Source organism: Protomyctophum parallelum (genome assembly GCF_964188405.1).
Source record: "Protomyctophum parallelum genome assembly, chromosome: 13".
Lineage (NCBI taxonomy): Eukaryota > Metazoa > Chordata > Actinopteri > Myctophiformes > Myctophidae > Protomyctophum > Protomyctophum parallelum.
The window spans coordinates 46,670,548-46,696,005 of record NC_139708.1 but is presented as its reverse complement, the minus strand read 5'-3'; the positions used below and the strand labels follow the sequence as shown (position 1 = coordinate 46,696,005).

At 42.4% G+C, this 25,458-nt stretch overlaps 2 protein-coding genes across 2 annotated transcripts in view; one reads left to right on the top strand and one right to left on the bottom strand.

Moving 5' to 3' along the window:
• Positions 1 to 25,458, bottom strand: part of LOC310869848 (histone H1-like) — a gene marked incomplete at both ends in the record, with an annotated part of 720,118 nt that overhangs the window by 631,082 nt on the left and 63,578 nt on the right. The gene's annotated exons all lie outside the window — the stretch shown is intronic.
• Positions 7,204 to 25,458, top strand: part of triobpb (TRIO and F-actin binding protein b) — a 29,279-nt gene continuing 11,024 nt past the window's right edge. The window contains exons 1-7 of the mRNA XM_083780390.1: positions 7,204 to 7,609; positions 12,065 to 12,121; positions 13,312 to 13,380; positions 15,429 to 15,519; positions 15,895 to 16,004; positions 18,493 to 18,973; positions 20,993 to 21,248. Of these exons, the coding sequence (XP_083636516.1) occupies positions 15,433 to 15,519; positions 15,895 to 16,004; positions 18,493 to 18,973; positions 20,993 to 21,248 (934 nt within the window). The 5' untranslated portion in view covers positions 7,204 to 7,609; positions 12,065 to 12,121; positions 13,312 to 13,380; positions 15,429 to 15,432. The remainder of the gene's footprint in view (positions 7,610 to 12,064; positions 12,122 to 13,311; positions 13,381 to 15,428; positions 15,520 to 15,894; positions 16,005 to 18,492; positions 18,974 to 20,992; positions 21,249 to 25,458) is intronic.

Genomic DNA, 25,458 nt, shown 5'->3' with positions numbered 1-25,458 from the left:
GCGAGGGTCCTAGTCAGTATCTACTGAAGAAAGCAGACGCGGGTGGATCAAATGCCCGCGGCCTTGAAAGCAGGAACTGTTCGCCTTCGAGGAAGGGCTACGATGCCCCTAGCGGCCAGTCGCTGCTCCGAAAGGCCGAGACAAACGGTTCTGCCAGAAGTTATAGCCGCGGTCAAGACAGTCCTTCACCCAGTTCTTCACCTTCCAGGAGAGGGTATGAGGCGCCTGGCCATGCCTCATTCACCATGTCTCACTCACAAACAAGTGGTAAGGCCTTCAACAGCCCTAGCTCCTCTCCGGCTAGAAGAGGCATCAATCACCCTCCAGGCTACTCCATCCTGAGGACTGCTGCCAGTGGAGAATCCATGTGCTCCTCTCAGAGAAAAAGCACGTCGTACGGTGACAAGAGACCGGACTCCAACCACGCGTCGCGCACAAATCCCTCCTCACCACCACCGCCACGCGTGCGGGATCAATCAAACCATTCCCTCCGTAATTCCTCCTCGTCGCGAGCTGCCTCCCCTTCCAGGCAAGCCCCTGCAGAGAGCAGCAGAGCTGCTTTTTCCCAGAGGACAGCCACTGCTTCCAGGAGTTCCAGCGGGAACAGGACAGGCGGCGGTGGTGGTGGTGGTGGTGGTAGGCGGAGTCCTGAGACTCGCTGCTCCTCCCCCGTCGACAAGAGGCCGTCCCTCCGGATACGTAGCCCCTCCCCCTCACCTCAGGATCAGACGCGAAGGCATTCCTCTTCCCAGAGCTCAATGGAGTCGTCGGAGTCGGCAGGGTCGACGGGCCGGAGCAGGGAGGAGTACGCCGCGATGGCTGACTTACCAAAGGTCAAGATTGTTCACCAGGGGGAGGGGCCAGTCTATGTGGGTCAAACGCAGAGCAACAACGGGCCGAAGCTCTTCAAACCGGCCAGGTGAGAGTCATATTACACCAGTGTGGAGTTGTAACAGGATGTCAAGGTGAAGAGTGCAGTAGTATTATAGTATAGTACGGTTCAATACGGTACAATACGGTTTCAAGATCTGTATTGAGCTTTTTGTATAATGTTTCGTGGAAAGATGTTGAAACTAAAAAAATTAAGGGGTATTTATTCGCAGCCCATATAAATTGGTCCGCGACCCACATATGGATCCCGACTCCCGACCCGCTGTTTGGGAATAATGATACACATGCAGATTTAGAGTAAAGGTCCCCAAACACTGAGCGCGTTTTTCGGATTTCTAGCGACGTTTCTCCATCGGGGTTTTCCGAAAAACGCGTCCAGTGTGCAACCAACTTTAGACCTGCCTGGGTTTGCACCATCCTTACGGGTTAGTTTAGTTAGTACAATGCACAGAAATCTACCACGGCTTACTGTTAGAATACAATAGATGAATAGATTACATTCACTTATTCTCACCTTTTTCAGAAATGTTTTGACAAATTTACACAGGTTTTCTTTGACCTGCAGGTACATAAGAGATGACCATAACCACATGACTAGACAAGCCAGTGTACTGTAGCTTATCTGGTATAACACCTCGACCAAAAGGCCAAGAACAAATCTTCTCAAATCTATAGAGCTATAGAGCTGCAATAGGATGGAACTCATTGCCTAATCGCGTAACTAATACTGTAATTAAATTCACATTTTTAGAAAAACTTAAAAGAACACCTTATGCAAACAAGCCTGTGCTGATCCCCAGAGTGTGTTGTACAAATTGTGCTACTTTCATTATATCTTTTATACAAATAGTGATTATAAAGTTGATGTAATTCATGTTGTTTTGTTATAATATTTCTCTGTGTGTGTGTTAGTCCCCCATTAGCCTTTGTCATGGCAAAAGCTAACGGGGATCCTAACCCATTCTGAACGGGCACCCATTTTGGTGTCAGCATCATGTTATGCTTTAGCTATTTAAAAATAGCAGATCTACAAGCTCATATCGCGCCACCGAGTGGCGCGATACGAGCTTGTAGGTCTGCTATTTTTTGAAAAATCAAAGAACGACTGACATTTTTAGAATCTGATCTCAGGTCAGAATGGGTTCATCAGACCAGTGTGTGTCCGGCGGAAACCTCGTATGAATCTGATCTCAGGTCAGAATGGGCTAAACGAATGAAAACTCTCTCAATGTGTTGTTTCAGCCACTCCGTGAGCAAGACGCCATCCAAATGGGAGGAGAACCAAGGAGGCAGTGGCTGTCTGTCAAGAGCTCAATCCTCTTCCTCCTTACACATGATGCAGGTAGACCAGATGCGGCTTGTGGTTCCCACACCTTTTAGCCCGTGACCCAAAACATTCTCCCGGGACCCAAACTTTAATAGTTTCTTGTATAGATTGGCTATTTTCCCAATACTTATTTTTGTTCTAATTTATGGAATTTCTTAGATCTTTTTTAAATGTATTTCTTTCTGAATTTACAGAGAAAGTATTTGAATTTTGGTTTAACCCGTTCATTTTCCTCATAGACTTTTCAAAAAGTATTTATGTAAAGACGTTTACGCCGCGGACAAAGCCAACTCGAGTTGTGACACATCAGGACAATAAACGCAATGTTTTGGGCCAAACAAAGAATTAGAAAGAAGAAAGAAACGGCATGTTTACAACAATTTTTTGTTGTTGTTTTTATTCTTTGTAATTATTTGTTGTCCTCCTCTCAATTAAATTAAATTAAATTAAATTAAATTAAATTAAATTAAATTAAATTAAGTTAAGTTAAATTCAATTCAATTCAATTCAATTCAATTCAATTCAATTCAATTCAATTCAATTCAATTCAATTCAATTCAAAGGGCTTTATTGGCATGATAAAACATACGTTTACATTGCCAAAGCAGAAAGAACAATACAACAATACAGCAATACAATCAAAACAAAAATGATGTACATTTGAAGGTCAGAATCTTCAATAGATCAATTTCTATGTACCAAGATCACTCGATGCAGGTATAGTCCAGGAATATACACAATGATTAATCTTTAGGGTGGTTGTGTTCCATTTGATATCCTTCTCCTATCACAGCAACTCACAAATCTTGCTGCTGTGTTTGCACATTGTTGTACTTCGCCCAGCAGATATGGGAGTTTTTTGTCATTGGTCATGTTTTCAAAATCTCCGTGTGTGGGAAGTATGTGTCTCTGATGTCTTGGTACAATGGACAGATGGTTAGGAAGTGTAGCTCGGTTTCCACTTCCACATTTTGTGTGCAGTGGGTGCATAGTCTGTCTTCTCTCGGGATACAGGTTTGCCTATGACGGCCTTTCTCGATCGCGAGACTGTGCTCACTGAGTCTCTGTACCTAGTTAAGATTTTTCTTTGTTTTGGGTCGGTCACGGTGCTCAGGTATTCTGCCACTGTGTATTCTCTGTTTAGGGCCAGATAGCATACTAGTTTACTCTGCTTTTGTGTTGCTTCTTTCTCACTGGGGTGGTGAGATCCAGGCTAGGGGTGTTGCTGGGTCTCCCCCCACCACCATTTCTGAAGGTTCTACCACACTTGAATATTGTCTTTTATTTTTAAATTTATTGTTTCACTGTATTTTTCTTTGTATTATTATACAAAAAATGTCTTATGTGTATCATTAGATTATTTCAGTCAGACAACTCTTAGAGTGAATTTAGAATACCGGTATATATTTATTGAGCATAATTGAGGCAGCATAGATAGGCTCTGTCCCTATTAATTCCCTGTAACATTAACATTTTAGTTACGTTATTTTAAGCCAAATAGAATTACAGGGAATGAATAAGACCCCCATGCAGGGCAATCTAGAAACAGAGCCTGTATACAGGTGGATGCTGGGGAGGCGGGTGGGATTTGCAAAGACTTCATTGAGCAGCAGGTTAGCAGCAAGCGAGGCACGTCCGCACAGCAGGAGAGAAGCCAGGAATGAGCAGGTAGGCAGGTTTAAATAGCCGCTCTGATCAGGTAAAAAGAGTGCATGAGACTATAGTCACCTGATCAGGTAAAGAGTGCATGAGACTATAGTCATCTGATCAGATAGGCACGCTCACGAGTTGTCTGCCAGAACCAGCTACGCAGGCTTCGCATCGTGTTATCATGAATCTGTGTACACTGTCTTCTATGTAAGTCTGAGTCTGTTGTTCTCTTGTCTAAATGTTGAAAAAAAAAAAACTCAAAATAAATCATCACCTTAAACCAATGGCCTAAGTCATTTTTTGACGATTTGTTTTGGCCTAAGTCAGCTCCACATGACACTATGGCCACCTCTGGTTAAATCGCCAACGTCCTGACTGAAAAGGATCATGCTGGTCCCGTCCCTTTTTAGTAAAAATGAGTGTGACTTAGGCCAAAATAAGAGTGTGCCAAAATAGGCAATTGTTTGGCCTAAGCCAATGGTTTTGTGATGTAGTCAGGAGTAAGTCAGTAAGTAAATTGGCCTAAGTCTAAGGTTTACTCATCTCATTCAGTAGTCATTCAGTCACAGTGGAGAAAAAACAGACACTTGGAAATTAGTATGTATTCATTGAAATTGAACCCATTTTAGGCCTGAGGCCAATTCTAAAAAGGACTTCTAAAGCCTGACCTAAGTTTTCTGAAAAACCTCAAATATTTATATAGCAGCATCAAAGTTTAATTTTTTTTGAATACTGTACATGCCTGTACAGAACCCAAAAATGGGTTCCCAGCCTGAGGGGGTAAAACACTAAAAGGGGTTCCCGCCCAAAATGGGTTAGGCTTTGGGCCTAGGCTTGTTTCCATTCTGGTCCTCTGTATGATAATCAGAATCGGTCATAATCGGTATCGGCAGATATGACCCGGCCTGCATATAATCGGTGATCGTTAATCGGTCATAATTTCATAATCGTGCACCCCTAGTTTAATCATATTTAATTAAATTTTTATCATATTATGTTACATAGCTGACAGACAGTGCTATTTATATATTAATAGACTTAATTTAAAGACTTAAATTAATAAATTGTTATAAACGTTTTTGGTGAAATGATTAAGAAATATCATATAGTTTTTTATCAGTTTTTTTTTATTTTTCCTGAAAAACGTACAAAAAAATTACACATGCCATTAGTTTAAAAAGGCGTTGCCATGCTATATAAAAAAGGGGGAAAAATATTTATGGTGTAATAAAGTAGTACACATAACTCATGTTAAAACCGTTAACATGCCACCAGACAGTGGCCTTGTGGTTAGAGTGTCCGCCCTGAGACTGTAAAAATGGGACCCAATGCCTTCCCTGCTTGGCACTGCTTGGCATCAAAGGGTTGGATGGGGGGGGGGGTCAAATCTACTCACCACTCCTTGGCTGCATGCGGCTCACTGCTCCAAGAGATGGGTCAAATGCGGAGAACAAATTTCACTGCGGTAATGTGTGTGACAAATCGTATGACTTTATATCATGGGTTTTCAACAGGTGGTCCGTGGAGGTATTGCATGTGGTCCCTGACCATGCATTTAGTAATGTAGGATTTGTTTTAAATGTTCTTTCCACTAGTTCAGAAACCGTGAACTATAGTGACCTGTGATGAGTCCATCCATGTCGTCATTTACTGACAAGTTGGAGTTCAAGAAATTCAACAGAAAAAGGGAGTTAGAATCTCAAGAAGGGGGCAGTGTCTGGTTGAGTTATTATTATAGGACATTTTACCAGTAGTAGTCAACGGTTGAGAAACAGTGGGATGTATACACATGGGATGCATAGCAAGTGTTAACTTACAAAAGCACTAATCTTAGCCCATATCCCCAGTTCCCCACCCAACACAATAGTGGTCCCCAGGTTGATTCAAAGTCAGGGTGGTGGTCCCTGGTTCACAATCAGTTGAAAACCCCTGACCTATATGTAACGACAATTGTATTATTTGTATTATTACTAGCAGTTATACTCCCAACTGCTCCCTCAGTGAAAATATTCCAACATAGTGCATTCCGGTGCAACTCAAGCTTGTACTTTGTGGTTGCCTGCATCGATTCGTCACCCACCTTACATATAAATTTGTAACGGCATAATGATCTCTCACATGATGCCACATAAAAAAAAACAATCCTCTGTCCCTGTACAAACTCAAGACAGCTCCTCCTCCTATACCTACCGCGTAAATGTTTATTTAGTCAAACGCTGAATAATACTTTAAAAAACGAGACCTGTTCCTTTCTAGAGATCAAGCAGTCCTATAGAGGAGAACGGCTCTTGGACAGATCATCACCAAGGAGCAGAACAAATGCAGGTATGTATGTATACCGCTAATACTCTTTGACTCTGTATCTGTCTATATAATAATAATAATAATCACCATGAAATTATGACATTATGACCAACTATTCATTGCTACTTTTGTATCATGTTTTATTAGTAAAAATGCATTTTCTATAATATTTGTTTGCTTATTACGATTCTATTATATGTTTAATTACCATTCATTGTCATTGTAATTTGTACATATAAATGAAAACACAATTCATCTAGTATTTAATTTACTTTTTATTTACATATAGCCTATGCCTTTCAAACAGCTGGCAGATAAGATAAATTATGACTTACATAATATATATCCAGAAAATAACCCGTGCACGTCTATAATTTGACTGTTTTTGTCAACTGGCTTGTTCTATATCTATCATGTGTCTGTCTATATGTTTTCACCGTCCTACACCCTCAGGGCATTTCCTAAGACAGAGCTTTGTGGTCTGCCAGGGCATGTGTTGAAATTCTTTAACAGAAACTGACAGACAGAAGATATGAGGGGGGGGGGGGGGGGTCTAGTTTGGCAGTTCGTTTTTCTCTCAGAGAGAATAGAAAAAAAAGTAAAGTAAAAAAAAAAAGAAACAAAAAATATATATCCTCATTTGTCATTTTTGTTATGACCCCCATAACAATTTTACTGTGCATGCAAAAAAAAACATGAATATTCCAATAATATTATGCAAATATATTGTGTCAGTGATGAGTTGATTGGTTCGGCGAGGATTGTTTTCTCAAAACCATCTTCACGGATCCGCCCAGGAAGTGCATGGCACACTGCAGAGAGAGAGAGAGAGAGAGGTAGAGAGAGGTAGAGGTAGAGGGGGAGAGGGAGAGGGGGAGAGAGAGAGAGAGAGAGAGAGAGAGAGAGAGAGAGAGAGAGAGAGAGAGAGAGAGAGAGAGAGAGAGAGAGAGAGAGAGAGAGAGAGAGAGAGAGAGAGAGAGAGAGAGAGAGAGAGAGAGAGAGAGAGAGAGCTCCCTCTGCAAGCAGCACTGCAGTCACTGCTCACAATTTGTCAGGAGAAAGTTGAGAAATTGGGGTGTTTCTTTCTAGCAGCGGTTTGTGTGTCAAAGCAGGACCCAAACGGTTCAGTCTTTGGGGGATGTTGTGTATTTCATGCTCGGGGACTGAATAGTGGAATTCGTTTGGAAATAGGAAGTCTGCTTGCGGTTTCACGGACTAGAAAATGGGCAGAAATGGCGGGGTTTGTTGTAATTTCGCATAGCCTCCAGCGATCGGGAACGCAGGCTTTCTTCACCCGGACGGATTAACGTTAGAGATAGAAAGTTGTTCCGCGACAAGGAGGAAGGCCTCGCCATTGTGTCAGATAATTGTACTTTTCTTCCCCAACCCACCACATCTCTTCTTCTACTTTGCCTTCTGGATTTTGTTACCATGACGGTAAGTTGTACCTTGAGAGGTAGTTTGTGTGGGTGGTGCGATTTATTAAGATGTCTTGACACTGGAAACTTGTGCTTTTTTTTTTCCAACAAGTTTTCTCAAAATAAACTCTGTTCCAAGAGTCTATACGTTTTATCAGTATTTTTTTTTTTTTTTTTACAGAGTTCATGATATATATTTTTAAAAGGGGGATATAGCCGTAAGCAGTCCAGCGTTTATAACTGACAACGACTCGGGTCGATTTGGTTTTGATATGAGGGTGTGTCTCTGTGTAAGTGTGGACTAGAATTGCATGTAACTTAACTCCGTAGAAATTCTCCTTTTGTGAAATGCCTTCTTTCTTTCTATGCCTATGCTGTGGCCAATGTGTCCAAATGTCTTAACGAATCCGAAAGGAGGACATGCTTATTATTTCCAGGGGTGTTGGTACTAGTTTCATTGTTTACTCAGTTTTGTTTACAGTATAGAAGGAAGTGTCATTACACCCTGGCCCTGTACGTGTCAGTGTGAGAGAGCCAGCATTGTCTTCTACCATAATGCTCTCAACATGCAGCCACACAAAGCTACACAGCCAGCCCAAGATATCATACGTGTAACTTATTTTCTGAGGCACACAACCTAGAGACACTGGACTCTATATATATTAAACAACAACTGACAAACTGCATTGGAAATAGGTTTTTAATCTCAAGTTGACACCATTCTATATAATTAAGAAAGGGAAGCAATTCAAAAGCTGTCCATTGTGGTACATATTTATGATGTTCTTTTTTTGTCTATTTGTATGTCTCTAAATGTTTGGATGATTTGAACAAGGTGGAGACCCTCTTGTAAACAAGGGTAATGCTTTATTGGGTCGTCCACTCACAGTTAACAGTCTTTGTATTGAGTTGTGCTTGAAATGTACTGTCATTCTGTGATGAATCAATCAATCAATCCAACCTAAGGTGAATGTTGGTCCCCTGCTCTTCTTGTGGGGTGGTGGACAGACCAGGAAATGGTAGATGCTGTCCACACACTGTCACCTGTCCAGTGTCCCCTGTCCAGTGTGTCCAGTGTGTCCACACTGTCCCCTGTCTAGTGTCCCCTGTCCAGTGTGTCCACTGTCCACACTGTCCCCTGTCCAGTGTCCACAGTGTCCCCTGGTCACTGTGGACACTGTGCTTCACACATCGTGAAGCACATGACAAGGAAAAGCATTGTTTCTGCTCATCATGGACACTTGGTGACAGACTGCACCCTTTTGATTGATTGATTGATTTTATTAAGAGAGTTTGCAGAATTTACATACAGTACATTTCAAGGTACAACTCGATAAAAAAAAAAGTTAACTTTTGATTGATTGAAATATTTATTAACAGTTTGCAGAATTTACAGTACATTTCAAGCACAAACTCAATACAAAGACTGTTAACTGTGAGTGGACGACCCAATTAAGCATTACACTTGTTTACAACAGGGACCACATTGTTCAATTCATCAAAACATTTAGAGACATACAAATAGACATTTCTATGTAGCTAAAGAACAGAACAGGAATTCATCATATAACTGTGAGTGGACGACACCATAAAAGCATTACACTTGGGTCCGCCATTTTCAATTAATCAAAACATTTAGAGACGTACGAATAATATACACAACTATAATAGTCAAAACCGGAAATCATCATAGAGGAGGTAAAAAGGGAAAAGAAACATATACAGTGGGGGGGGGGGGGGGGGGGGGGGGATTCAGATTTTACGGGGCGCCAGATAATTTATAGCAATAGGGGCAGTGGGACTACTAGAATCTAGTAAAAATGAAAACTTGAGTGATATCTAGTAACTACATATCACTCAAGTTTTCATTTTTATAGCCTAACGGAACAGGAGTGGAGCCTATTCATCTTTAATTAATTTTGACTAGTATGATATATATACCTATACAGTACACTTACCTGTATTTAAAACCCCCACACTGAGGACATAATAGTTGTCAGCTGCTCAAACATGTCACTGTTCATTACTAATCTGCTGATCCAATCCTTTCCTGATGATTTACCACACTTGGGTTTTGCATGCATGTCATACATGTTCCTGCACATGTCGGTGTTATGCATACACGCACACCCCCTTAGATCAACCAAAAAGGCCCGGATGTGTGTGTTTTCACAAAGTATTAACACTGTTGGAACAACACGATGATACGGAAGTTAAAGTGCACATGCATTTCTGTCCTGTTACAGTTACAGTACCCTACATGTCGCAAACACTTCACAAAAGTCTTTATTTATTAGGTGTACTGTACCACCATATGCACTAACTTAAGTCCTTCCTTAAGTTCCTTGGTGACTTGAGCGTGCCATACTTGCATAGATGTTTCCCAATGCAGTTTATTAGTTCAAATAAATGGCGGAAAAAGTAAGAAAATACTCACATTTCCATTTCTTTACTGGCCACACACCAAAAAGCAACACTTGACGTCACCAGAGCCTTCATTCGAGCTCATATAGCCAAAATGCGTAAGCGTTCCTTTTTGGTGTGTGTGCCAGTAAAGGAATGGAAATGTGAGTACTTTGTCAGCTATTTATTTGAATTTTTGGATGTGCTACCTTTTGGATTTCAAAAATAAAATTTTGGTGTATAATGGATTTGGGTTCTTATACTAAGAACATGCTGTGATGAGATGGAGAGGGCGCAGAGTAATATATATATTACTGTATATTATATATTACACTAAGAACATGCTGTGATGAGAGGGAGAGGGCGCAGAGTAAAATAATAAAAATGAAATGACAAGCAATTGAAAGAGAGAGAGAGAGAGGCGGGGGCAAGAAATAGGGGTTCAAAATCAGAAGTCTAGTGCTGCCAGAATTGGCCAAAAATGACATTTGAATATTCCTTTTAAAACGCCACGTGGGTTCGAATGAATATCGAATGATTCGAATGTCGAATGTATATGATTTCAATATGAATATTGCAGCCTAATATGCAATAATAATAATAATAATAACTTTCTTTCTGTATTTGGTCCTGTCCTGTATGGGCTGCGTTTGTTGCTGAGAAATGCGCTTTAGTTATTATTCTTATATTTTTTTACATTAAAATATTCATTCAAATATGGAATATCCGTTGGCAGCACTAGAGAAGTGTGACAGTGTCAAAGTCGGACAAAAGAGCGAGGTGATGCAGGCCATGTACACAGCGGAAAACGTTGCCTAATCTCATCATTGCAGTACCCCAGAGCACACAGCTTCTCCTCTTCCCCTCACCCTGCCAGAACCCAAAGTGAGGGTATTCCTGGAATTGATGGGAGACGGATTAGTTAAGACATGTCTGAGTCTGAGAGCAGTGCAGAGGAGGACTCCCGTTTGGCACAGACAGTACAGTACTCCAAACTGTTCCACAGCCTGATAATAGGCTCTGGAGACATGGAACATGTTACTGTAGATATCCCCGGACCTCCTGTTCCTGCTGCAAAATTAACGAGTAGACTTTTCTTTTCTTTTTCTTTTTCTTTTTCTTTTTCTTTTTCTTTTTCTTTTTCTTTTTCTTTTTCTTTTTCTTTTTCTTTTTCTTTTTCTTTTTCTTTTGTTCCATATATGTGTGGAATAGAGACGCTTCATTCTGGATCATAATCTTGCCCATCCCTCATTGGGAGGCATCCTTTGGTTGGTTAGACAATAGCGTTGGTTTAGACAATACTTAAGGTTGGTGAGGGGTGCGTTAAAATGACCGGATTAAGGTTGGTGAGGGGTGCGTTAAAACGGCGGATTAAGGTTGGTGAGGGGTGCGTTAAAACGACGGATTAAGGTTGGTGAGGGGTGCGTTAAAACGACCGGATTAAGGTTGGTGAGGGGTGCGTTAAAACGACCGGATTAAGGTTGGTGAGGGGTGCGTTAAAACGACCGGATTAAGGTTGGTGAGGGGTGCGTTAAAACGACCGGATTAAGGTTGGTGAGGGGTGCGTTAAAACGACCGGATTAAGGTTGGTGAGGGGTGCGTCAAGGTTTGGCAGAGGGTTAGGTGTGCTGCCCCGTGGGGGGTGAGGGTGAGGGTTTGAGATAGGTTGTAGGACTAATGACTGAACTAACCAATAACTAGTCTAAACTTTGCGATGATGTCTCGCTCATCCTCAGCTACAGACTTTCTTTTCTTTCTATTCCTGACTTCAGTTACTTTCTGCTTCCTGTTAACACCTCTAACAATATTTCTTTGTAAATCTAATCCATCTCGCTCGCTCTGCAACCACCGCGCTGTAACGTTTCTGTTTGCAGTGCATTCAAGTTGAACAGCAGCCTCTCACGTACAGTGTTACATTTTCTTTTTATGTTGCCGCTCTTCTCTTTGACAAAATAAGACCTTTTATGATGTAAAATGCTCTCCTTTGTCAATTTTTTTTCATTTTTTTGTTATTTTTTTTCAACACACAAAGGCGGTTGAACATGACACTGTGTTTCTTCTGCCCCCACAGCCTGACCTCCTTAACTTCAAGAAGGGATGGATGTCAAAACTGGATGAAAGTGGAGAGGTAAAGTTCTACGCCAAGGCTTCATACCATTTACCAGCAGCTCTCTCGTCGTCCAAAGTCAATATATCACTATAGTCACTTTCCTCTTCTTTCATTCTTCTTGTCTCCTTCCTCCATCTTCTCCATCGATCCCTCTTTCCTAATGAGAGGATAGCATCAGATCGTCCATGTTATCGCAGTAACAGTAATAGTGGCAGTCGGGGGAGAGGCACAGCAGGTGTCTCTTCTCATGCATGAGTGACTGAACGTCGTGCTCTGTGGTCCCGATGGCTGCAGCTTGTACGCTTCTAGTTCCATTTTCTGTTCACCCATTCTGGGCGGAATCCTCTTTTTGGTGTTGCATTATGTTTACTTTAGCTATTGAAAAATAGCAGATCTACAAGCTCATAGCGCGGCACTCGGTGCCGCACTATGAGCTTGTAGGTCTGTGTCGGCTATTTTAGAATAATCGTGAATCCACTGATATAGAAAACTGACAGAAAACTGTCAAGATTTAGAAGACTTTCTTTTTCTTTTTCGACGTCGGACCAAAATGGGTTAAAAGAAAAAGTCGAGTTTCAGTATGAATGCATGAACGAATTTTATAGCACCTTTCCACCTTTCCAGTATGTCTGTTTCATACTTTTGGTGTTTTAAACATTATGTTATAATTTAGCTTTTGAAAAATAGCAGATCTTGTAGGTCTGCTATTTTTGAAAAAGAATCGTGAAAATGTGGCGCAAATCCTGACAGAAAACTGTCAGGATTTAGAAGACATTTTATAAATTTCAACGTCAGGCCTAAATGGGTTAACAGTCAATTTATTTAACTTTAAAAGCAAACCTTTATGTTCATTTTATTTGCTGTTAAGTATCATTTTATGACAAAGGCGATGCACATCCACTCTCACCCAGGTGCTGGACAAACAATGAAGAATCACAAAAAAAAAAAGAAGAAAGTCTGCAATGCAATGTCTCTCAGCTCCACTTGTTTGTTTTATTGCAAAATTCCTGAAGAAGATCCGGTTAGGATCGAAATGTTGACCAAAGCAATAAAACGAGTGGAGCCGCCGAGCTACCAGCAGCGTTGCAGACTTTTACAACGTATCATTTTATGGGCATGTTTGTTTTTAACGGGCTTGTTTAGTTTCGGATCGGTGCAGTTCTTCAGCAGCACCACTTTTATGCTGTTCATTTCTGTGTCTTTTATAGTGGAAGAAGCACTGGTTTGTGTTGTCAGATGCTGGCCTGAAGTATTACCGAGACTCTGGGGCAGAGGAGGTATAGTCTCAGCCAAACATTTTTTTTTACCAGCACATAAACACATTTTCCAACTGTCGTAAAAAAAACCTGTGTTCTGAAATAAGTTGATATTATTGTCACTTAAAGCTGCTATAAGCAATAGTATGTCAAAAACCTTTTAGTTTTTAACCCATTTTGGGGCGGGAACCCGTTTTGGTGTTAGCATTACGTTATGCTTTGGCTATTTAAAAATAGCAGATCTACAAGCTCATAGCGCGCCACCGAGTGGCGCACTACGAGCTTGTATGTCTGCTATTTTTGAAAAATCGAAGAGCGACTGACATAGAAGGACATTTTTAGAATCTGATCTCAGGTCAGAATGAAAACTGTCAGGATGTAGAACACATTTTTAGAATCTGATCTCAGGTCAGAATGGGTTAAATGTTTTGCTATTCAGACAGCCAGCAATGGGTAGAGAACGCTCCCAAAAAATCTCTTATATATTACACTAAGAACATGCTGTGTGCGCATGCTGCGCATCTAGGGGGCGCAATCTGCATTCAAAGATGTTTCTAGAAGCTTTGTCATTGGTCGATTTGCCTGTCTGCGTCCTGGTTGGTTAGTCATTGCGACCGGGTTTCTTTAGACCAATGACAAAGATTCTAGGAACATCTTTTTTTTTTTGGAAGCGTTCTACCCATTGCTGGCTGTCTGAATAGCAAAAAAATAAAAAGGTCATTACAATTTTGACATTATTATTGCTTATAGCAGCTTTAAGTTGTAACCATTATACAGTTTTGTTTCTATATTTTTAGCCTCTTATTTAGGCCACTGTTAAACGTAGGATATCCGGTATATCCAGTGTACTGCGTTGTTTTAGTTTTAGTCATAAGTCTCTTGAATAATTTTCATTCAGTTTTAGTCACATTTTAGTCACCTGGCTGGAATGCTACGGTAGTTTTAGTTGACTAAAAATATCAAGATTTCAGTCGACTATAAAATGCATTTTGACGGTGCCTTGATGTCGGCTGTTTTTACACTTGCTGAAAATAGCAGATCTACAAACTCAACGTATCGCGTAGGGAATAGGGATGCCACCGAATAATCGATTTTCCGATTAATAGTTGCAGTCTCCGAAATCGATTTTAATATTTCATAATCGAAAATCAAAAATAATGGGTGGGGTCGATTAATCGATTATTAATCGCCAGAGCTGTAGATTATTCGATTGGGCAAATGGTCACTTTGTGGCATCCCTAGTATCGCGCTACGACACGTTGTGAGCTTGTAGATCGGCTATTTTCAGCATGCAACCAAGTGTAAAATGACTTATACTGGATCTCTTGTCCACTAGTCCCTTCCTAAAAATGTAGTTTAGTTTTTATTTGTTGGCAAAATCGACAGTATATTTAGTCATAGTTTTAATCATCATGGCTACGTTTATATTTAGTCAAAAAAAGGTAGTCGACGAACATTTATCGTCATGGTATTAGTCGACGAAAACTACCCTGGTTGCCGGTGACTGTGCGTAGCTTCATGTTATGGACTTGATGACTGTGCGTAGCTTCATGTTATGGACTTGATGACTGTGCGTAGCTTCATGTTATGGACTTGATGACTGTGCGTAGCTTCATGTTATGGACTTGATGACTGTGCGTAGCTTCATGTTATGGACTTGATGACTGTGCGTAGCTTCATGTTATGGACTTGATGACTGTGCGTAGCTTCATGTTATGGACTTGATGACTGTGCGTAGCTTCATGTTATGGACTTGATGACTGTGCGTAGCTTCATGTTATGGACTTGATGACTGTGCGTAGCTTCATGTTATGGACTTGATGACTGTGCGTAGCTTCATGTTATGGACTTGATGACTGTGCGTAGCTTCATGTTATGGACTTGATGACTGTGCGTAGCTTCATGTTATGGACTTGATGACTGTGCGTAGCTTCATGTTATGGACTTGATGACTGTGCGTAGCTTCATGTTATGGACTTGATGACTGTGCGTAGCTTCATGTTATGGACTTGATGACTGTGCGTAGCTTCATGTTATGGACTTGGTGTTCCTGTTTTCTTTTGGAACAGAAAGATGACCTCGACGGGGGAGATTGACCTGAAATCCTGCATGAAGGTGTCAGAGTTTGACGTGGAGAAGAACTATGGATTTCAGATACACGTGAGTGTCTCAGGTTCACGTTTCATTTTGTACGCAAAGCTCAGACAAAAGCCCTGTGATTGATAACTGTGTATTTCTGTACGTTCATTATATCCTGACATCTTGTCCTCGTGTAGGTCACCACGCCCTTCCTCAGGTTCCTTCCCAGTTTCTTATTTTAATTTTATCTCATCATCTCGACTCATCTCGTACCTTACCTCAACCTTTCCCTCCATTGTCTTTCTGCAAAACTGTCTCCAAAAACATTTTGCTTGGTACTTTGCACCACCCCCACCCCACCCCCCACCCTTTCCGATCTTATCCTGTTCCATCACATCTCTGTCCCTCCCTCACCATCTCTCTTTCTTTACCTGTTTTTCCACTCTGTTCCCTCAGACACGGGAGGCGGTGTTTACTCTGTCGGCCATGACGGCAGGGATCAGGAGGAATTGGATCGAGGTCCTGAGAAAGAGTGTCAGGCCCATCAGCTCTCCAGACCTCACACAGTGAGTTTACGGACATTTTGGGGAGGATTGTTTGAATACAGTACAAGTAGTAATGTGATATTTCAAGTTCTTTTTTTTGTATTTCAAACTGATTGATCTCCAAAGGGACCTGGCAGACGTTGTTTTCCCTTGCCTTTGTTGTGCTTCTTATAGCATTCTTGAAGATTGAGTCGTAGTTTCTCGTCTAAATGTGCTGTTATAAGGCCAAGGGAGAATAAAACTATACATCCATTCAGGTTTTATTTGACACAACGCATGAAATGGATGCCTTGTTGTGGATACTGAAGCCCATTCCCAGTTCCCACGCCGCTTTTAACCCATTTAGGCCTGACGTCGACATTTAAAGAAATATCTTAAAAATCCTGACACTTTTCTGAAAAACCTTATGTTTCTGTATCAGTGTGGTGCTCAATATTTCATGTCATGGACCCCAAAAATGTTATGTAATATGCCTCCGCCCCCCCCCCCCCCCCCCCCCCCCCCCCCCCCCATCTGAAAATATGTTGTTCCAGGGACCTCCCCCAGAAGAGAAGCAAAGATTTGAGTTAAAATGTTCACTCTGTAATAATATATATTTAAAGATTTGAGGCACATTTTTCAAAAATAGCAGACCTACAAGTTCATAGAGTGCCACGATATGAGCTTGTAGATCTGCTATTCTTCAATAGCTCAAGTATAACGTAATGCTTTAAGACACCAAAAGGGGTTTCCGCCCCAAAATAGGTTAATCGGTATTAACCTATTATTATTACCCTATGGTAGTATCACCATTCTCCTGAGACCTCACATAGTTCCAAGAGTGAATTCACACCCAACAAACACCTATGAAGGCAAAACAAAAAAGTACCAAAGGTTGGACACGGTGGGTTGGGCGGCGGTGGCTCAGGGGGTAGAGTGCCTGGATGGTAACCGTAAGGTTGCCAGTTCGAACCCGGGCTCCCCCAGAGTTACTGTCGGAAGTGTCCTTGAGCAAGACACTGAACCCCTAATTGCTCCCGATGTGCTAGTTGGTGCCTTGCATGGTTTCCGCTGCCATCGGTGTATGAATGTGTGTGTGTGAATGGGTGAATGTAATGCACAATCTCTGTAAAGCGCTTTGGATAAAGGCGCTATATAAATGCACCATTTACCATTTTTCAAGAAACACACTTTGCGTCACATATTCCAGATCACTTCTGCATGGTCTGTGCCTCTGCCCTGTCTAAATACACACAGCCCAGATAAGAGCTTGTTATTCACAGTACTGCCCGTGGTAGAATTCCAGTAGCTGCATGCCTCGCTTGGCCAATCGAAGAATAGAATCACTCCCAAGTCTCATTAATCACTGGCAAAATGTTAACTGTATGTTCTGCTGCTTACACAATGACTCACCTGCAGCTGAGCCTCAGTTATTCATAGAGTCAGAATCACCTTTGCCGGGCGGTTAATTCCGTGGCTCTTGATTTATTCGGGGGGGGACCACAGCCTCGATGTCTGAGGGACTGGTGGAGAGATGTTACAGGTGATAAGATTATAGTATGAAAGCTCAAAGCTGGATATTAAACGGATGATTTCCCACATTCTACGTTTGCATGGATTAAAGTTCTCAGTCTTCACGACTGATTTCCACAGCAGGCAAGTCTTCTATACCTCTATAGAAGCATCTCTGCGACGTCTTGTGAGCTTGTAGATCGTCTATTTTCAGTTATTGGTTCTTTCGAGATTAAAAGAGTATTTGAAGATGGTCAAACTAGAAAACACGTTCAGAAATATCTTCCATAAAACCAGTTTAAAGCCTCAATCTAGAAATACAGAATGATGGCATCTAAACATCACAGTCCTACATAATATTAGTTCATTGCTTAGGAAACTTTCATGCTGTTTCACAAACTACAGATTCGGACTGAAAAAAAAATAGAATCCTAATCTGATTTCAGATTTTCTTTAATAATAATAATAATAATAATAATATCTCAAACTTATATAGCGCTTTTCTGAGTACCCAAAGACGCTTTACATTGGGGGTCTTTGCAGAGAACAACACAAATAAAAACTACTTTATTAGAAAAAAGAAATAATCACTAGAAGCTAAAAAACATTAAAAGGGTTAGCTAGGGAAGGCAATGTTGAAGAGGTGGGTTTGGAGGGTGGGGGCATCTCTGAGTGCCTTAGGGAGGGCATTCCACAAGGTTGGGGCAGCAAAGGCAAATGCTCTGCCACCCCATGTCTGGAGTTTGGTCTTGGGGTCGTCGAGGAGGTTTGCATCACCAGACCTGAGGGAGCGGGAGGGGACATGACGTTTGAGGAGGTCACAGATGTATGGGGGAGCCAGGTTGTGTAGTGCTTTGTAGGTGGTCAGGAGTGTTTTGAAGTGGATTCTTTGTTTGACCGGTACTACCGGTAGCCAGTGGAGGTCACGGAGGACTGGTGTAATATGGTCTCTGGAACGGGTTTTGGTAAGTAGACGGGCAGCTTCATTCCATTGTGTTTGTTCTCCTTCCATCTCTAGACTGCCCGACAGCAGCAGCGACAAAGAGAACTCCCACACTCCTCGCTCCCTGACGTCGTCTCGTCGCCCGCCATCGTCGTCGCGACACGGCGACTCGCGCTCGTCATCGGCGGCGCCGGCCTCTGCCCCGTCCACCCCTCGTAGCCGCTTCGACTACGTGGAGCTGTCCCCCGTGCCCGTCCCGACCAGTCAGAGGGAAGCAGGGGAGGGGCAGCAGGGCCGCGAGCACAGCCAGTGGCAGGAGCAGGAGAGGAACAAGGACGCCACCACGACGGCGAGCCAATGGGAGGCGGTGCTGTCCAGGAAGGGCCACGGCGGCTCGGGCGGCGGCTCGGACCCCAGGCTGCAGACGGAGGAGGACATCGAGAGGAAGTGGGCGGAGTTCGAGAGGATGCCGTTGACGGAGATGAGGTCTCTGCCCTCTGGGGGGGGGTCGCGACCCTCCTCCAGCCAGTCAGCCAATGAGGCGCTGCAGAGGGAGGTAGTGCGTGGAGTTGATTTTCCAATTTGCAAAAAAGTTCAGTAAAAAACGACATGCAAATTAACCCTTTCATCCTTCCCAGATGTATATCTAACGCTTAGATATTGTCTCTGCATGCATACCTTTTTAGCTCTTCAGCAATGTTTTTTCCAACCAAAGCAGTTATAGTCATACCCAGAGTAATATAGTAAGAGAGTGGCGACACTAGCGTCGACTCTCATTGTAACAATGGGATGTGGAAGTGCTCATTCTATCTCAACAGGATAGTTCCAGCCATAGGAGCAATGTTTGGAACTATATCCCATAGAGATCAAAGCGTGTCGCTACTCTCCTACTCTACACTGACTCGGGTCATACCTCCTCACCTCCAAACTCACATTAATCCATTCTGACCGGGCACCCATTTTGGTGTCGGCATCATGTTATGCTTTAGCTATTGAAAAATAGCAGATCTACAAGCTCATATCGCGCCACCGAGTGGCGCGATACGAGCTTGTAGGTCTGCTATTTTTGAAAAATCTAAGACACTTTTAGAATCTGATCTCAGGTCAGAATGGGTTAATAATGAAACTGTCAGGATGTAATAGACATTTTTAGAATCTGATCTTAGGTCAGAATGGGTTAAAAAAAAAAAAAGATTTGCCCACTGTAAGACACACATGCGGTCCATTTGATGGTGGAAACGTTGCTGAAAACCCCTGTTCTGTGTCTGCGTGGCGTGCAGTGTTGTGTCTTTGCTTGTTCTTCGCCTTCGACACACTGAGTCTCCTGTTGTATAAAACATGTTGGCATTGGGACGCGTCAAAGGGACTAATACAATCTTCGCTCTGTAAATGACAAACGTACACACACACCCGCGAGCCAAGTTTTTGATTGGGCCATCTGAAGCCCTACTGTTCCCACATGATTGGGCCATCTGAAGCCCTTCTGTTCTCTCACACAACGGGGTCCTCGTCGTCACTACGGAGTCTCTCACTGCCAGCACCAGCTGCTGCACGCCGTCGTATTATTGACCCATGATGGATTCTTAACCCATTCTGACCTGAGATCAGATTGATATGGGGTTTCCACTGTGGACACACACTGGTCTGATTAACCCATTCTGAACTGAGATCAGATTCATACAAGGTTTCCACTGTGGACACACACTGGTCTGATTAACCCATTCTGACCTGAGATCAGATTTCTAAAAATGTCAGTCGTTCTTCGATTTTTCAAAAATAGCAGACCTACAAGCTCGTAGCGCGCCACTCGGTGGCGCGCTATGAGCTTGTAGATCTGCTATTTTTCAATAGCTAAAGCATAACATGATGCTAACACCAAAATGGGTTCCTGTTCAGATTGGGTTAAAACCACCGGTGTTGATTTTGTCGTCGACTAATACTATGTCCGTTTCTCTCTCTGACTAAAACTAAGACTAAATATATTGACAATTTCGTCAACAAAGCTAGACTAAAATGTTAGGAAGGTACTACCGTAGTAGACAAGAGATCCAGTAGAAGTCATTTTACAGTTGGTTGCATGCTGAAAATAGCCGATCTACAAACTCTTGAGTTTGTGTACTGATTTTACACAATGCGCCGCGTTGTGTAAAATCAGTCCTTACGACGGCCTCAATGCTGGCCAAAATAAAATAGTCGACTAAAATCTTATATTTAGTCGAGTAAAACTAGACTTTAACGCTAAAACATTCCAGGTGACTAAAATGTGACTAAAACTAAATTAAAACCATTCAAGAGACTACGGGCTGTATTTTGCGTGTCTTAAGTACCAGGTCTTATTCCCTAACTTGAGTAAACTAAAGACCTGGAGGCGTGATCAATGCCATTTGGCTATTCTGAGTGGCCAAAGAGCATTGACCACGCCTCCAGGTCTTTTACTTAAGTACTGGTACTTAAGACACGCAAAATACAGCCCCTCGACTAAATCCTCAAAATCGACAAAATCAACACCGCTTACCGCCCTACCCTCTCAGTTGGCTTTACCCTGCCTTCTCTCGTTCTTTCCCCCCCCGTTCAGGTGGCGTCACTGAGGCAACAGGTGGAGCGATTGCATGGTGGAGGAGGAGGAGGAGGAGGGGGGAGAGCGGGAGGAGGAGGAGGAGGAGGGTCCGGCTGTGGTCCGGAGGCCCCCTGCGGACGCAGCCTGTCGGCCATGGAGCGCGCCCACCGGCAGGCTCTGGAGGAGCTGCAGCGACAGCACCAGAGACAGACCCGCGAGCTGGAGACAGAGAAGGACCGGCTGCTGCTGGAGGAGAGCCAGGCCACGGCACAAGGTCAGACAGACAGACAGACAGACAGACAGACAGCAGGGCTGTTATACGTAAAGGGTCAAGAGTGGATACACAGTGGGCCACCCCTTGATAGAACAAGGGAAACAGCAGAGAGCGTTTAGAGTTGTACACTACAGTATATAATAGAAGGGATTGCACGGAATGAGTTTGGACTTATCGGATGCTTGTATCGGATGCTTGGCACTGGGCAGCATTTGCGTTGGTGTTGTATGTGGTACATGCAGGTACAGCCAGGCCAGCGTCTAGTATGGACTATTCAAAAATGATCAGTTATGCCAAAACTCAGAACTGAAAAGGTTTAATCATTTCATTAGAAATGCCTTTATTAGATTATTGGTCACTTTGCCTGATATTCGCTTCCAACTTGTGTGTTTTGTGTGTGCATTTTTGCAGCGAAACATACCTTTGTGAATGTGACTCGTTGAGTATGCCTGATGAATGATGGTTTGAATCGGCGAGGTGTTCACGGTTAAGACACTTAAGACACTACAAATGTCTTCTAAATCCTGACAGTTTTCTGAAAAACCTCATGTTTCTATATCAGTGGTTCTCACACATCTTCATGTCAAGGACCCCCAAAAATATGTAATTGCCCGCCGACCCCCCATCTGAAAATATGTTTTTCGGACACCACCACATTTCCAATGGCTGAAGTATAACATAATACTTAGAACACCAAAAGCAGGGCTCGAAAATTGCCAATTTTTGGTCGCAAATGCGCCTGAATTTTAATTTGAACTTTGCGACCTAAAAGGATTTTGGTCGGTGCTCCTAATTTCTTTCTGGTGCTCCTTCATTTTTTAAATTGGTAGCACCAGTGCTACAAAGTAAAAAAAAAAAGTTAATTTCGAGCCCTGAAAAGGGATTTGCCCAGAATGGGTTAAGACACTTTCAGATGCGAGTGTGTAAGCGGTTGAAAAGCGACTGGATGAATTGATTCATAGTGGAGGAGGAGACACGTGCTTGTACAAGCTGTACCCTCACTCACACGTGACTATCTGCAGGGCTTAGCAGTGACGGGGAAGTCCTACACATGATTGGCAAAGTGGGAACTGACATTAAGAGGAATTCGGAGAAAAGAGGAAAGAAAGGGGGGTGGGGCAAGTATGAACGTCAACATAGTGGTTAAGTGGCAGTTATTTTCTGTTCCACCACCACTGACACCACTCTGCAGTTATTACGACAGTGCTACTAGGTCGTAGGTGCATTTTTGCCTCAACATTTTGTGTACTTACTCATGCATCCCCCGACATTGGGATTGCTGTGCTTAACCCATTTTGGGGCAGGAACCCCTTTTTGGTGTTTTAAGCGTTATTTTATACTTTAGCTATTGAAAAATGGCAGATCTACAAGCTCATAGCTTGTAGATCTGATATTTTTGAAACTTTGTGAAAATGTGGCGCAAATCTTTCAATATATCCCATTCTGACCGGGCACCCATTTTGGTGTCGGCATCATGTTATGCTTTAGCTATTGAAAAATAGCAGATCTACAAGCTCATATCGCGCCACCGAGTGGCGCGATACGAGCTTGTAGGTCTGCTATTTTTGAAAAATCGAAGACACTTTTAGAATCTGATCTCAGGTCAGAATGGGTTAATAATGAAACTGTCAGGATGTAATAGACATTTTTAGAATCTGATCTCAGGTCAGAATGGGATATATATATTCTTTCAGACTGAACGTTTTTAACTCAAATCTTTTCTTCAGATGGGGGTCGGTGTCCAAATACAGATAATTCCGGGGGTCAACAAGGTTGAGAATGACTGACATAGAAACATGGGGTTTTCAGAAAAGATTTAGAAGACATTTGTAGAATCTAGTGTCATGTCTAAATGTGTTAATTACATACAGACGGATACGGATTGGCGCTGACATTAGTGATGACTCATAGTAATACCTGCAGATAACCCTTGGCTAGGCTAGAATAGGATGTGGCATGTTTGAGTACGCGTATGCTGTGCTTAATGGCCTGCAGCAGGTGTGTACAGTTGGCATTGTTTTTTTGTTGCTGTTGTTGCAATATGCTTGTATGCGTGTAATCGGTGTGTGTCAATGTGTGTTGTTGTTTGAGAGTCTGCATTGTGTTGTGTGTCACTGTGTCTACCATGCTGCAAACTAAATATCCCATTTGACTCATTCTGGACGGGAGTCGGGAACCCCTTTTTTTTCGTATTAATTAAAACATCTACAAGCATCTACAAGCTCATAGCGCGGCACCGAGTGCCGTGCTACGAGCTTGTAGATCTGCTATTGTTTTATTGTGAAATTGTGGCGCAAATCTTTGAATATACATGTATATTCTTTCAGAGCAAAGTTTTAAATCTTTGCTTCTGGGGGCCCCGGCTGGAACTACATATTTTCAGATGGGGGGGGAAGGGGGTGTCCGCAGCCAGATACAGATAATTCTGAGGGTCCTTGACGATGTGAAAAAGGTTGAGCACCGCCGACATAGAAACATAGGTTTTTCAGAAAACTGTTAGTTCAGAAAGCCTTTTTTTCTTTTTCTTTTTTTTTGGCCTCAGGTCTAAAGTAAAAGAATAATTCACCCAAAAAAGGACTGACTTAGGACTCACTGACACACCCCATGATACGAAGGCTTGAATTCATGTAGATGCTTTAGTGTTTGTCTCATTCCTCCTAAGCCCATAATTTGATGACTGGTGGAGAGACTCCAGTAGGAGATTCAAGAGTCTCCTAATGACCGATGACCCAGTCATCACATTATCAAGAGTCTCCTAATGACCGATGACCCGGTCATCACATTATTGGCATGCGACAAAAACCAAAACGATCTTCACGAAACACGAATGCACGGCTTCATAGTAACGATGGGAGATTAACCCATTTAGGCCTGATGTTTTCTGAAATACCTCTTGTTTCTATATCAGTGGTGCTCAATATTTCATGTCAAGGAGGACCCCAACAATGATATGTAATTGGATGCCGAGCCGACCCCCAGCTGAAAATATGTTATTCCATGAACCTCTCAGAAGCAAAGAATAGAGTTAAAATGTTCACTCTGTAATAATATATATTCAAAGTTTTGAGGCACATTTTCACGATTCTTCTAAAAATAGCTTGTAGATCTGCTATTTTTCAATAGGTAAAGTATAACATAATGCTTTAAAACACCAAAAGGCATTCCCGCCCAAAATTGATTAAAAATGCCTGTTATAAACACACAAAACATCAGCTGTCTTTTCTTTTTTTTTTATATTTTTTTTATCCCACGATTTTGTAACCAATTTTTCACCCCTGTGTCAATCATCTAATGTGATCCTGGGCTCTACACACCCTCCGCCAACCTGGGGAGAGCAACGGACTTGAACTCATGCTTCCTTCATGCCTGAGTGTCCAAGTTGCTCCTTTACACCTGACAGGGGGGAGTTTCCCTGGTTGGACGTAGCGCGTGGAAGGAACACGTTATTCCAACCAGTTCCTTTCCCCTCCATCAGGCGCCCCGGCTGGCCAGGGGGAGGCAGTTTAGTGACCAGGATTACTGCATGTTTTTTGTGAGGGTACCTCCACACAGAAACATCAGCTGTCTTAATGACACAAGCATTTTATCAGGACAGGAACAAAGGTTGCCACTGGCCAGTTTTCACATGGATGTTTATTGCTGTTGATATCTTGACTCCAACTATTACTAAAACGATACACTGAGGGGGAAAAAAACAACACCCTTCCAATATTATCATGTAACCAAAGTAATAGGTTTAATGCTTAACCCATTTAGACCCTGAGGACGATTCTACAAATGCCTTCTAAGTTTTCAGAAAAACCCTATGTTTCTGTCAGTCGTTCTCAAACATCAAGGACTCCCAAAAATGATATGTAATTGGCCGCCGACCCCCAAATTTTCACGATTTTTCAAAAATGGCAGACCTACAAGCTTGTAGATCTGCTATTTTTCAATAGCTAAAGTATAACGTAATGCTTTAAACACCAAAGGGGGTTCCCGCCCAGAGTGGGTTAATGCTTGATTAAACACCAAAGGTGGTTCCCGCCCGGAATGGGTTAACGCTTGGTTAAAGTCAAAGGGAGCAGTTTTTAAACGTACTCCCAGGTGCAGAGTATAACCATAGCGTTGATGAAGCAAGGTGTTAGTTGGGTCAGGCAATGCAATCAGTTGTGTTCTGTTATCAGGTGAGTTGGGCTCACACACGGGTCAGTAAACTGTAGCTTTAGTA